Source organism: Meleagris gallopavo, chromosome 3, assembly GCF_905368555.1.
Source record: "Meleagris gallopavo chromosome 3, MGAL_WU_HG_1.1, whole genome shotgun sequence".
Classification (NCBI taxonomy): Eukaryota; Metazoa; Chordata; class Aves; order Galliformes; family Phasianidae; genus Meleagris; species Meleagris gallopavo.
This window is the reverse complement of record NC_139406.1, coordinates 85,976,628-85,991,531: the sequence shown is the minus strand read 5'-3', so window position 1 is coordinate 85,991,531 and position 14,904 is coordinate 85,976,628. Positions and strand designations below refer to the sequence as shown.

At 34.9% G+C, this 14,904-nt stretch overlaps 1 protein-coding gene across 8 annotated transcripts in view; it reads right to left on the bottom strand.

The window, feature by feature from the left end:
• The window catches only part of EFR3A (EFR3 homolog A), a 70,881-nt gene that overhangs the window by 25,809 nt on the left and 30,168 nt on the right, over window positions 1–14,904 (bottom strand). For all 8 annotated transcript variants that reach the window (XM_085221693.1, XM_085221692.1, XM_085221695.1 and 5 more), the window contains 6 exons: window positions 14,467–14,588; window positions 11,277–11,426; window positions 6,604–6,738; window positions 4,222–4,300; window positions 2,788–2,923; window positions 1,232–1,396 (listed from right to left, as the gene is read on the bottom strand). In XM_085221693.1, coding sequence (XP_085077819.1) covers window positions 1,232–1,396; window positions 2,788–2,923; window positions 4,222–4,300; window positions 6,604–6,738; window positions 11,277–11,426; window positions 14,467–14,588 — 787 coding nt within the window. The remainder of the gene's footprint in view (window positions 1–1,231; window positions 1,397–2,787; window positions 2,924–4,221; window positions 4,301–6,603; window positions 6,739–11,276; window positions 11,427–14,466; window positions 14,589–14,904) is intronic.

The following is a 14,904-nucleotide window of genomic DNA, read 5'->3' as shown; positions in this document are numbered from 1 at the left end:
ATAAAAATATTTATATATTAAAAATATATATAATATAAATATATATATATTTTAAACGCTAACTTAAAATTTTACTGTAATGGTCAGAAATAGTCTACTACATATCTACTATTGCTCCAGAAAGCTTCACAGAATAAGCAAAAATACAGACTAGTAAGGAGAATTAAAGTTACTTAAAGAGGTGAATGCAAAGGAGCATCATAAATTCACAATATATATTTATGTATGTGTATATAGATTATATATATATATATATGTGTGTGTGTGTATAATACAGTAAATTTATATGTATATGCCTATCACTACAATACAGCAAAAGATATCAAAAAAATAAAATGGGGGAGAGAGTTTGGCTACTTTAATAAAATAATTTACAGAAATAGTTGCCATGATTTTAAGCATTGCATATAAAAGGATATTTTCCAACCTAAACTATTTTAGGCATTTGACATGGTCCTGCACCACATTCTTATCTAAACATTGGAGATATACAGATTTGGAAGTTCTATTATTAGATAGATGAAGAATTGGTTAGATTGGATGGTTGTAGTCAGAGGGTTGCTGTCAATGGCTCTATGTCTAGGTGGAAATGTTGGAACAGGTTACCCGGGGAGGTTGTGGATGCCCCATCACTGGAGACATTCAAGGTCAGGCTGGATGGGATCCTGGGCAGCATGATACAGTGACTGGGAAAGGGAGTACAAACTGGAGGATCTTTAAGGTCGCTTCCAGTCTAAGCTGTTCTACGATTCGGAGTCTCTCATAAAGGTGCTACAGAGTTAAATCATGGTACTACAACTGGCCACTGGGTGTCACTGTTACTACTACTTTTAGATACTGGTTTCTATGAGCTTTCAAGCGATACCTTTGAAAACACATTATTGTATACAGCTTCCTAGGTTATTTTCATGAAACTAATAACAGTAGTGCTGTATCAAAGGTATGGAATGATGTGTATGTTTCAAGGAATATACAAAACCAATAAACTTATTGCAAGTCCACAAGCATTTTAATTTTCATTGAGCTTATTGGATATCTGCTCAGTCAACAATCGAAACAGTCTTTCAGAAGCCAGTTCTGCAAACTAAGCCTGTGATTTAGACAGGAGTATTGTCTGAAATACTACTCACCATTATTCTTTTTCAATTCAAGCTCTGTTTTTGTACCATCTCATTGAGATAAGGGTTGGGAGAGTGATTTTAAGTGAGCCTTTGCTACTGTCATTACTCACCAATTGTTTGAATGATAGCATTCTGGACAATTCTCTCATCACTCTCTTTAGAACTTGTGCTGAACGTGGCACTTCCTGCTGAGCTGCGCCTATCACCCAACTCAAAGTCAACACTGATACGCAAGTGCTTCAATAAGGTGTTAAAAACCTCCAGAACCGTTGGACCTGGAAACAGCACAGAAATGACTGTACTTGTCAAGGGAAAGATATCTTAAGAAAAGGAAAATTAGCCCTTTCAAATCATTTTAAGAAGAAATCACGTTAAGGTGAAAAGAATAAGTAAAATTCAGTGTTTGAAGGAGACAGCCTAAGTAGAAATAAACTTACACAGCATGCCTATACCCTGGTATTGTGGAAATTATTTTAGAATCAGGAAATGCAATCAGATATGAATATGTACTAGCAAGCTGTACTGGGTCCAACTGGGATGGAGTAAACTTTCCTGCACAGCAGTCTGTGGGATGCTGTGCTTTGGACTTTTAACTCAAACTGTTGATAACACAGGATGTGGGTAAACACATCCTTGCAGATGGAAAGAAATTAATAAATTCATTTTCTTTGTGCTTGTAGTTTTTTCTTTACTTAAGAAATTGTTTTTATCTTGAATCATTGGACTTCTCACCTGCCTTCTATTTTCTCCCTGTCCTCGGAGAAAAGTGAACAAGTGGCTGAGGAGATGTTTAACTGTTGGACAGTCTACCTTCCACGCAAGTTTTATACAAAAAAATGTGAGTGGTTGCTGAAATCCAGTCAGTAACGGGTTAAACTGCAAGCACTTGTCCCTGAATTTCAGTTTTTCCAAATCCTGCTATTAAAATCCAGTTCCATGCATTGGATCAAATAATGAGGTATTTTCACAATATGATAAAAGGTTTCACGGTCTACTTTTGCAGCTAAGTCAGTTTTATATAAACAACAGTCTTACATAAACAGATAGGCTCAGACACAAACTCACGATGCAAAGCAGTAATGTTTCAACAGAAACATCAATGCCAATAAAAAGAACAGTAGATTAAGCATGTGCGTGTATGTATGCCTGCACAACTTAAAAACAACTCTTATTTCAGGTAAATACACTACCTTAAATTACATAATCCACTTTACTTCAGCTGCTTCATAGTTACTAAGGTAAAATTTCCGAACTACTCTCTACTCTCGACTCCTGTATTACTTACTAGTCCTTTCACAGCAGCTGTATTACAAAGCAACAGTTCTCTTGACTTTTTGTACTCACATAGTTCTCCCAGACTTCACGATTTCTAATCAAGAAGAAATTCCTACCTTTCACAAGGCCATAAAAATGAACGTAAGTTTTTATAAGCAAAAGATCACACATCTGTAAGTAGTCAAATGACAAAGTAAGTATATTTGACTAGTTGTTAAGGAGTAGGACTTAAAATGTATACACACACACACACACACACACACACACACACACACACACAAAAGCTGCCTTAAAATAAATTCTTTCCTTCAGTCTGAAAATGAAGGAAAAACAAAATACCATCTCTCATATCTATCCTCTGACCTGATGCCATTAATTTAGTAAAACTTACCTATTGATCCTTTAGCTGCTATTGCAACTGCTTCCAAAAGAACCTGAATAATGCCAGCGCGAACTCGTGGTGAATCTTTTTTGCAGGCATCAAGGTGTCCAAGAATTTCTTGTATTACATGATGAGAATATTGTGCCTAGTAAAAAAAGGAAATATCAGCTTCACCTGTGACTTTAGTAAGAATATATTTATATACCACTCAGCTATAGTCACAATTAAGTTCCTATTTTACAACATTCTTACTTTTTCATTTTTTAATTACAATCAATTCATGACTAAATATGGATTTTAAATAACTATGACTAATAAAACCAACAGGTCCACCCAGCTCAGTGTACAGATGTTTAGAGTTTCAAAATACTTGGGAACATCTACAAGAACAGGACTAGAGAAAAGGAGCTGCCCACGGAGGTGGTGGAGTCACCGACCCTAGAGGTATTCAAGGAACGTTTGCATGCTGTGTTGACGGACATGGTTTAGTGAGAGCTATTGACAATAGGTGGATGGTTGGACTGGGTGATCCTGTGGGTCTTTTCCAACCTTGGTGATTCTATAATTCTATGAAATGGCCTCAAGTCATGCCAGGGGAGATTCAGGCTGGACGTCAGGAAATACTACTGCTCTGAAAAAGTGGTCAGGCACTGGAATGGGCTGCCCAGGGAGGTGGTGGAGTCACCAAACCTGGAGATGTTCAATAAATGTTTAGACATTGTGTTGAGGGACATGGTTTAGTGAGAGCTATTGGTGATTGCTGGACAGTTGGACTGGATGATCTTATAGGGTCTTTTCCAACCTTGGTAATTCTATGATAGTATGTATGATATGGTACTTAATCCAGCTAATTGCAGTTCAAGGATTTCAGCTGCTCTTACAGAAAAGCATAACTGATACAAACATTGACAATACTCAGCATTATTCTACAAAGTCGGAATTTTCTAACTTTAACTTTTGGTTGTCAGTGCTTGACAAAATCCAAGAAACAGACTTTGGTCATTTGGCAACAAACAGAGAGAAGTTGCCCATTGGAAAATAAATAAATGCAACACTACTTCATAAGAAGTTTGTTTCTTAGGTTGTAAAATCAGTACAGCCGCATTTGCATGGAGATCTAACTAACGAGAGATTTCTTTATCAAGCACAACATCAGAGCAGTACGGTTATCCTGTTCTTTGATCTGTAGCTTGCTGAGCAAACAACCATTTGAGAACTCCATAAAAACCTTCTTCATTTATTGAAAATATATCTCAAATAACCTCTTATCATTAAGAACAATTAGGTCATTACTTGAAAAGCTTAAGATTAAGGAACAGAAATGGACTTTCTGGATTTACTGACATAATCTACTGTCTAGTATTATCGTGGTGAACTAAGCACTTAACTGTTTCGTGTGCTCAGCATGCGTATGTGAGAAAAACAAATCCTGAAGATACCTACCTGTATTGAATACATGATGATTTTGAAGCAAGAAACAGCAAATTCATTGGGATCCCATAGCTTATGATGGTCTAAATGCCTGTGAATAAAAAAATAAAGGATTTGAAATCATGATATTCCACATGATTGTAGTGGTTTAATGCAAACAGGCAGCTAAACATTACATTTCGGCTCTCTCACTCCCCTTCTTCAAAAGCACAGGGGGTGAAAATAGAAAGCTCGTGAATTGAGACAAGGACAGAGATTGTTCTTAAACAAACAAACAAAATCTTTATTAGAAAAGTTCAATTTAAGCAATGTTTCTAAACATGTATCTTAGTTACAGCATCACTTTCGGTTTGAACTTTCCCAAAGAACATAGTAATACCTAAAGATGCCTCAGAAGAGCAAACGTGAAAGCATACAGATGAAAGTAGTCTGCACTCAGAACACAGGAGGACTGACAGGATGCTTCAACTTATTTTATACGGAATCTGGAAGTTTCAATTAATTCATAAGCCACTTTCTACCAATCTAGGTCTATTTCAAGGTTCACTGAACCAGCTGGCTTAAATCAATGCTCTTGTGCTCTAGGTTACCTTCCAGTCTATTGGTGAGCGGGAAGATGACAGCCTAAGTTAATGTTTTATGTAATAACTGAATGGACAACATATTTGTTGGGCAAGAATTTTCCTTCTAAAAAAAAACCAAATATTATATTCAGATGGATGATATATTTTACTTGCCATAATGCAGGCAGTGTATTGTAGTTTTATGATTTTGTAAAACACAGTAAACTACATTTTCAGCACAGTACATTTCATTTTGTTAAAATCATGTCAAATCTTGTTTCATTTCCTTCCCCATCTATCACAGTTCTTTGAATATAGAACATCTAGGTAAGATTTCAAAGCATTTTAACACTGGAGTAACAAAAGCCATAAACCATCTTCAATTAAGATCACACGCATGTAATAAATGCGCACTACTAGGTTTCTCAAATTAAAAGCAACAGCAGAACCACTGGTGCAAATTACTGATTTATGGATCAAGAGACACTGACAGATCCTGAACTCATCCACATTAATAGTAACTAATGAAAGCAATCCTTATAGAACAAAATAAAAAGATTATACTGATGTTCAGAAAGCAGATCTGAAGCTTGTATAGGCATATACAACAAAATCTCATGCATCATGCTTGCTGAGTGAATACCAAACATCATTCTTTTGACATTACTCAAAATGCTTGCTACACTTGGAACTTGTTACACTTGGGAAAATGTTTGTTTTTAGTGGATTTCTGCATGTGTCTGGATGTGTCTATTCAACATTGCAAATTCATGCTAAAATTCTGGTAACTGGCAATTTGTGCATCAGATTTGCACAGTGGATGCACAGAGAAAGTAGGTTAGTAGCGTGGTGCTTCACATTTAATCCCTTTGGGCAAATAACAACTGGTTGCAAAAGTTTCCTCATTAAGGAAATGATCTTCCCAATTTTCTTTTTGAATTCCTGTTTGTGCTTACTAGTAGTAACTCAAAAAAGGCTTTCAGTAGCTTAAAAGTCTTTCAGTGTATGAATCAAATTAGAATCTGTAGCAAGAATTAGAGCATCTAAAAGTAGATATTTCCTTAACAGGTGGGTATCTTGAAAATCTACAAAGAGCAGGCAGCTCTCCTCATCACCAAGATGTACTACTGTATTTGCGAAGATTTTCCTGATTTCCTGTCTAATTTAAAGACACTAACAGAGATGCAGTTTTAAGTTATATCAACATTTGTGTTTTCTGTTTCCTTACTTTTTTTTTATTATTATTATTATGAAAAAAAGAAAACGCAAAGGCTACACCTGGAACAATTCCAAGAACAAAACTGAAAAATGCTTAACAGTTAATATCAGCAACAATGTTTAGACACATTTGTCAATAATATGCATACACCTGCCATTGTCTGGTATCTAAGCTGTTAAAAATATTCTTCACAGAATATCAGAATGGGTCTTGGAAGAAAACTGCAAGAAAGTAGAAGTCTGAACACAGTACTCTTTTGTATAACTTGGCTCATCTCTTCGCTGACTGCAGCTATTATCAGTACCTTGAACAGGCTCCCATTCAAAAGAAAGGCCAGCTGTAGCAACAACCCATCCTAACCATTATGCTATGCTTCTAAAATCAACAAAATAGGACTCTCATTTCTCCTTATATAATTAGTTTTAAGTAAAAGGAGAGCCAAGATAGAGGTGAATTTAAAAAAAAAAAAAAAAAAAAAAAAAAGAGAAATGTTCTGAAGAAGTTTTAATAACTGAGCCAAATCCTAAATGCTGAAAAGAAGGAAAGAATTGAATGTAAAGATGAAATAAAAAAATCTCTTAAGGTAAGATCTTCCACAAGTTTCCAACTTACGCAAAAACAGGTCTGACAGCATTATTCATATTTCCGTAAGTTGCTCTTCCTAACAGTTCTCTGAAACAGTTCTCAGCCAGCAAAGCAGGATTTTCCTCTTTCTCTCCTCCTGTAGGAGAGGATGGAGGGCCAGTTCTGTTGAAATAAGACAAAATAACATTCAAGTTACTACTGAATAACATTTACCTTCTATAGTGTGTATGCAATTGGTGTTACAATATTATTACAACACTTGTTCACTGTCAGTCTGCTGATCCAGGTAAGAATTGTATATCAAATATACATCAAAACAGAACTCTAAAGAATCAAATATTTTATCTAATATGAGAACTACATAGATCATTCATATATTTACTCAGCACTGTGCATTGTAATAGTAAATACATATGAAGATAAAAATAAATGTCTAGGAATACTGATATGACTTGTTCCCCACTGAATTTGATCAACTATTGCCTCCTACCAAAACTGGAACAGAGGTCATGAAATCATAAGGAGTTGTGCAGAACCTTAGTTATTTTGTTCAGACTAATGATCTCATTCACCTAGCCACTACTGAATCCATACTGTGGGTGTTAATAAAACTCTAATATTTCTGCAGAAACAGATGGCTAGCAAGTTATTAAAAAAAAAAAAAATACATTTCAAACTAATTAGAAAATTGTCACCCACACAGTTATCTCTAACCAGATAATGTAGAAGTAAGGGGACAATCAATTAGAAGGTGATTAATGACCACAGTGAACAGTGCTGGATCTCCATTCCCCAGTGCTGGCTGAGGGCTGCAGGGCCCCTGTGGGCAGAGGCCAGGGCTGCCCCATGCCAGACACAGCTCGTTCCAGCATTATAATATACTAATATTATTAATGCTATGTTTATTTCGATTACAGTAATGTATTATTGATAGCAAAGAATGATAAAAAAAATCCTGACATTATGGGAGAGAAAGAAAAGCTATGAGTGGGAAGAGCTCCCCAAACCACATCTGCCATTTCTTCAGTCACTGCAGTATCTCCCGATAAATTAAAATCAGCAAATATCAACAGTATTTTACATGTTAATTTTAAGTTATGATTCAATGAATACTGCAGTGCAAAAGTGTGAATGTTTTGTATTATTAACAGGTTTTTTGAAGTTCAAATACTGTCATTTGCAATTACTTCTTTTCTCTTTGTGACTGGGAATCAGGTTGACTGTTTATATCAATGTGGTACAGGGACAGTAAAAATACTAAATTGAAGAGAGAATTACATACACAAGAAGCAAAACCAGGGAAACCATGCCCTATTTTGGACAAACTAAAAGCAGTCAGGGCCCAAATTCTTCTCTGAAGCCTATCCTCACGCTGCAAAAGCTGAAGTCCTGGCACCATACAAAAACTGAACACTGGCACCACAAGCAGTGAACGGTTGAACCTTTTCGGAAGAGCATCTCATCTGCCACATTCCATTTTTGATGCATGCTTTTAATTATTTTTATTTTTGTTTCTTGTCTCTTTGCCCACCTAACTGCCCTTTTCAAAACACAGAACTTGAACTACTTCAACAAATTAAAGGCAATTGAAAGCTATTCTGAGTTCAAGCACTTCACACATCACACCATTAAGAAGTTAATGACATTTCATTCAAATTAAGCAGTTGAGAAAAGAGATTTAGAAAAAAAGAAAACAATTCCCACTAAGGTGCAGTATTACTTCTCAAGAAATACTGTAACTATAGGTAGAAAGTGTTTGTTCGTTTTTTGCATTCTCCACAAAACACGTTAAAAACAGAAGTGAGAATTTATTCACCCACATTAAAAATTATGCATCTATGCAGTAGGAGATTTAAGAGTGCAGAAATTAATATGCTAAATTCTTTATAGTTCTGCCTTGCAGTGCAAGCTTGTATATTAAATGTTTAAAACAACATTCATTAAGCATTAGGTATCAACGTATGTAGTGTTAAATCTTCAGTATCGTAAAATCATCACAGCTTTACAGCACTGAAAGAGGTTGAAAACAGAGATGCCACAAGTCAAATGAGCTCATAGTATCTGTGTACTCTACAGATACTCTAATGGGAATTTTTTTTTAGTATTTCAATATTACTGAGATTTAAAAGACATGATATTAGCTTCTGTTAACATCAGATTTTCAAAAAGCCGTAAGTGTTGCTAGCTTGTTGGATTTTAATAGTAACGAAGTCCCATGCACCCTGTTAGATAACTAATGAGAAGTAGTTTTATAAAAGCACAACGACTTGAATACCAGCAACCTGCAGCTTTATCCAGCTGCTGAGCATCTTGATTTCCTCTTTTTTTTTTTTCTTTTTTAATTTTCTACTCTGGTTTAGTCATACAGTCATCCTCCTCAGAGCAAAGATACAAATGAGTAAGTAGGAGAATCATTCCTATTAATATTTTGACACAGACTTACTAGAAAATAGTATTACAGAGAGTGGGATGGGGTAAGAGAACAAGGTGAAGAACACACACTCTTGATGTACCCGGAAGAATTCTACTCAAAACACAATAAAAATAAGTTATAAACTGAGAAGCACTGCTTGGATTCTTGCTTAGAAGAGATTACAGGAAGAAACTGCAGAAATCATACGAACATTATGGATATATTCAAACTTAAGTCTCCAAGAAGTATTAGTACCTATTTGCCTTTGACACTTCCAATTTTACAATTATCTTGAATGATAATTTACAAAACAACTGAAAATAACCTTTAAATTTTCTATTTGATACATACCTTCCCCACTCGTTCTGAATCTTCTAGAAAATCTTTAAAGGGAGGGAAGAATCTCTTGGGTTTATAATATACTGAAAGTATGCACAGTAATTGTAGAGTAGTATAACTTTAAAAAAAAACATTAGTTTTTATACGTTATGCAGGCACATTTATTTGAGTCACCTACTCAGACACATGGAAGAAATCAGCCACAATTACAATTATTTAAAAAAAAAAAAAAAAAAAAAAATTGTGTATATTTTCAATCCTCAACTCCAAAAACTATATCTTCTGATTTCTATTCAGGAGTTAAGCAAACAAAATAACAAACAAAAGTTATGCTACTCTAAGGTAAAGCTTACATATGTTTGCCTCAAGTTTGCCACAATTATTTTCTATGGACTTCAGATAGAGGTATTTTCTAGAATTTCTGCTTTCTTACAATGCTTTCATTCCATCTGCCAAAACAGTATGTTTCTGACTCCTACTCTTCAAGCAGCTTCTATTTGTTCTCCACAAAATACGAAGTTACATATAAAACAAAATAGGACATTCTCTAACATCATTTAAGGCCAGAAGATCAACAATTTATAAATATTGTTTTCAGCTTTCCTGTCATACGTGCATCATAAGGCCCCTATTTGCCACATGGAAATTCATGAGTCTTTTCTTCTACTGAATATGCATTATAGGAAAAGGTTCGAAGATGCCAGTTCAGATATTTAATTAACAGTTGCTTCATGACAGATTTGTTTTTCTTCCACCAACGCTGCATTGCTCAACAAATGATAAAAAATGAGTCCTGTAGCACATATAAACTGATCTGCTTTATGCGGCTGATCCAAATCCTACTTCAGTCAGTAGTTAACTTGGCTGCATAAAGGTAAATATATGCTTGGGGGCACTGTAAGGGGTAGTTAAGGAAAGAACATTTAGAAACCCTGTGAGAGCAAGCAAAGGCTGAAACGTTCTCAAAAGCAGGTTCAGAAACCTTTGGCTCTCATTCAGATGTCTCCTCAGATTTAAAATCCAACTGGATATTTCTGTGTGTACTTGGTGAGCTGCTAGTGATATGCAGTAAATACATAAAGCATGCATAGACAGACAACAAATAATTTCAGCCATTTAGTTTGAAAATTTACTTAATAGAAGAGCCAGATACTAATAGTTAGGATTAAAAGAAGTAAAGTTGAGGTATGAAAAGAAAAAAAGAAAAAACTGAACAATTGTGAAAGCTGAGTGTCACACAAAAACAAAAAAAGCATGTTGTCATTGGATGCCTGCTGAGCCTACCAGGCAAGTTTCGAAGCAGCTAGGGCTGCATGTGATGCAAACATTTAAGCTTTTTCACATAGCTGAAGTAGGTTTTCATAAACGTAAGTTTCACAGTGCTATCAATAACCATTTTCTACACCTGCATAGTGTTAAGACATGAATATATACATGGACCAAAAAAAAATGACATTTCTATTATAAGGTAAATGGCATATCTCAACATTAGTAATAGCATAGATCTTTTCTGAATGCCAAATTGGCAGGTAAATACACCCAGTAGCTATTAAGGGCAAAAAGAGTAGAAATCTTCCCTCTTTTCTTTAAGAACTGCAGCAGACAGGACAGGGAATTGCTCCGATGACTAAGCAGGAATTGAACCCTCAACTTTTAACAAATATAACTAGTGAAATCTGAGTTACCTACCTTACTTGTGCTTAGTAATCACTGCATCTGACATATTACAAAAACAGAATTAGAATTAAGGAGTAAACATGGATATACAACTTCTTGAACAGTGAACAAGTGAAATGCAGGTGGTTGAAAAGACAAAAATATTAGCAGAAGGTAGGTAAAGTGTTCTGTTTCAAGAACACTTAGCTAATAAACTACTGATTTTCACCAGCAAGAAAAAGATCAGTATCATAAAAAACTAAAACTTACTAGTGATCAGGAATAAAAATACCTGTCAACATCCTCTATCTTCTGCATATTAAACAGTAATGATGGTACTATCTTATCCATGTGCTGAGGTTCCCATATAGTTGCTCGAAGTTCATCATTAACTGCTTTACGAACCACTCCCTGAATACCTCTAATTCCAGCAATTCGGATCCTAAGGAAAGAAGAAATAGAATTGTGAAACAGGAAAAACACAGCACTTGCAGCATGGCTGTCTATGTATTATGCAGCAGCAACTGTGTAGTGTGGAATTTCATTGGGTTCTCAAAAACAGTAATTTGGAAATTACTTGGTAAAACCTTGATAAACTCTGCGGAGTTTAGTATCCATCAGTTGCAAACTTAACCTACTCCACTGTAGAAAAAAACATGTGAAACTACACAGCTCAGCTGGTGCAACAGCTACCACAATAACACAATTAAGTCTTTAAAAACTGTAGTTAAGGCTGTGGATTAACAGTAAGTCTTTCAAGATTTGTGGAAGATGTACAACATGGAAAGCACACAAAAGATACTTCCATCAAATTAAGCCTGACACACCAAAGGAGCCACTGCTTTTGTTCTAAAACTCTTTTAGCTAAATTAATTGTGGCTGATAAACAACAAAAGAAAATTTAATACCAGTTTTAGAAAAGACTTAGTCAAGCTGTTAGATACTTTCTTATTTTTAACAAAAAGAAGAACATATGCAATGAAATGTACAGCAACTCAGTGCTGTTTTATTTTCCAGATACCAAGTTATAAATACTTAACGATGCAAGCCTCTCTTTTAAAACTATTTCTGAACAAAGCTACATGCATTCAAACAGGATCCAACAGCAGTTATCTAGTCATTCTAGACTTGTAAATACAACTTTAGTAACGTTTGTATATAAATCTGAGAAGGAGAGGGATACACAAACAACAATCAAAGCATTTCCTGATCCTCTAGTACAACTACAGTGCAGTTTTCAGATATTAAGTTTTCAATATTAAGAATCTAAGATTGCAATTTAAGACAGAGAATTTCCAAAATCCCATCACTGAAAGATTTTTCACAGGTAACTGCTGTCACCTACAAATAACTTCGATATGAATTTAGTGTTTAAAATGAAGCAACACTTTTTCTCAGAATTTCTGATTTTTAACTATTAGTTCTTCATGAAAAAATTTGCTGATTGGCTTTTCTGTAGAGTTCCTGCTGAAAGGGAAATGTCAGTTATGAGTTGAGATTTGCTCTCAAGCTCAGAAATCTGCATTATTTGACCATAAATGTAGATTTAATTCAAACTCCCATTCACATTCAAGTCAGTAAGTTCAGCGGAACCTCAAGCTACACAGGCAAACTGCAGCTACACATGTCCATTTTAGGATAAGCTGAATTATGCTCTAGGCTCTATCAAATGCACTAGCTACTTGTGATATCTGCATTTAGAATTGTTATCTGGAATCAAGGGTCATCTGTTATCGCTGTACTTACAGCAAATTTGATATGACAGCTCCAAGAATGATTTTTTTTCTCAAAATAAGAGGACTTGTTTTAAATTTCTATTTCAAAAGAAATGCATTCAAACTGTCCACAAAGATGTGAAGAAGTCAGAGTAACCAAATCTGTAGCAATATAAGTAAAAACACTCTCACAGTTATATATACTTCTGTATATTAGAGCATTATTAGCACTAATTTCATGTTCCCTCTATTGTATAGGAGGTCTAGAAAAAGAAGACGTAAGACTTGATGGCTTGCAGCATCAAATTTAACCCATAAAGGAAAGGCTTAATAAGGCATTAAAGCATTTAAATCAAGGGTGTGTGCAGTTTTATGTAACTAGGATGGAATTCCCCCCTAAAGGGTACAATAACATTGCAAACTGAAGCATAGGTAACAATGTAGACTGATAATGTGCAAATCTGAACACTTAACACGGTTCTTTTATTCCAATAATAAGCACTCCTTTGACATATGTTACTCTGGGGTATCCTTCTGAGCAGCAGGTAACACCTGACAAATAAATCAGAATTACACTCTCAATGCATCCTATGCTCTGGATCATTATTGAAATTACCTTTTTTAAGAGGGGAAATGAAGATAGAAGAAATACTAAAAAAAAAAATTTTTTAAAATCTCAAACTGTGCTCCATATGTTAACTTGTTACAGAATGTTTTATGTTAAGTACTTTAATACTTCTTTTCATTATACTAAACCTTAAAAAAAAAAATCACAAAGAACTCATTAAAGCGTTTATGAATATAGTACTTTGTAACCATCAGCTTCAGGTAAATAAGCACACTGAAAGAAATATATTCTTATAAAGTAGTTGCATGGTACACCAGCTTCACCAGCAACACCTGCTTAAGAATCACAGAATGGTTTGTGTTGGAAGGGACCTTAGAGATTGTCTAGCTCCAACACCCCCTGCCATGTGCAGGGATGGCACCCACTCGGTCAGGTTGCTCAAAGTCACATCCAGCCTGGCCTTGAATGGGCAGGCAAGGAGCACACACAGATGTTCTGGGCAATCTGTTCACTACTTCATCATCCTCATTGAAAGATCTGCTTGTTTATACCTAACCTAAACCTGCACTTTTCTAGTTTGAAACTCTTGTCCTTTGTCCTGTCACTACAAACTCCCTGATTAAGCATATGGATTTATCATAGTTCGCTGAATAATTTAATGCATGGAAATAAATGAGTACAACAGTGATGAAAATTATACAGTTAAATACTGACGAACGATTCACTTAAAGAAAAAAACCACTAGGGGGAGCTAAAGTTAAAAACATTGTGATACTTACATAATGTTGAAAAATTTCATACGAATTCACAAAGGCATTTCAGTTTCACACAGTATCATATGACATACATCTAATAAAATTCAATTTTAAAGAATAATTCTCAAATAAAAGACTCAAAATATGCTTTTCTGTTCATGTAAGTAGCCCCACTGATTTCTCAAACGAGTTATGCAACTTGCACACATTTAAAGTAGTAAGTGCTGACCTTCTGGAGACAATCCATGCAATTCAGCAGTCATCAATAAGTTAAAATTTTCCCGAATATTCTATGAATTCAATTAAGATTTTCAATATCTGGTACCACTTAAGAAGTCAATTTCATTTTTTTTTTTTTTTACCAATGGAATGAATGATTCCACTAAATACAATAATAAAAACTTTACAGACAATTCTTTACAATACATAAGGAATGGCACTTACTCCGTTTGTGTTTCTGGATCATGGTCACATGAATGACACATGGCACTGAACCGAGACACAAAGAAGTCATAGCGTCTGTGATACGAAGGTGTGTCTTCCTCAATGTTGGCAAATTTGACAAACTGGAAAATGAAATATATTAAAAGTAGTTTTTGATACCAAGCAATACTAAGCTTCATTTAAGAAAAATATGAAACAGTGCATTAAAGTAGAATCCAATTTTTAAATACTATCAAAATGTTTAAACATCTAACTTCGTAGAAGAAAAGCAAACTGAGAGGTTTTCTTTTTAAAGAGTTTCCACCAGAACTTCATTTAGACTATTTAGATCATTACTAAATGATGAAACTGAATCAAATTACATATTACGCAACATGGAAACATCTCAATAGCAAATGTCTTTAAGTCATGCAATCCAAGAAATCCCATGGTAGACTG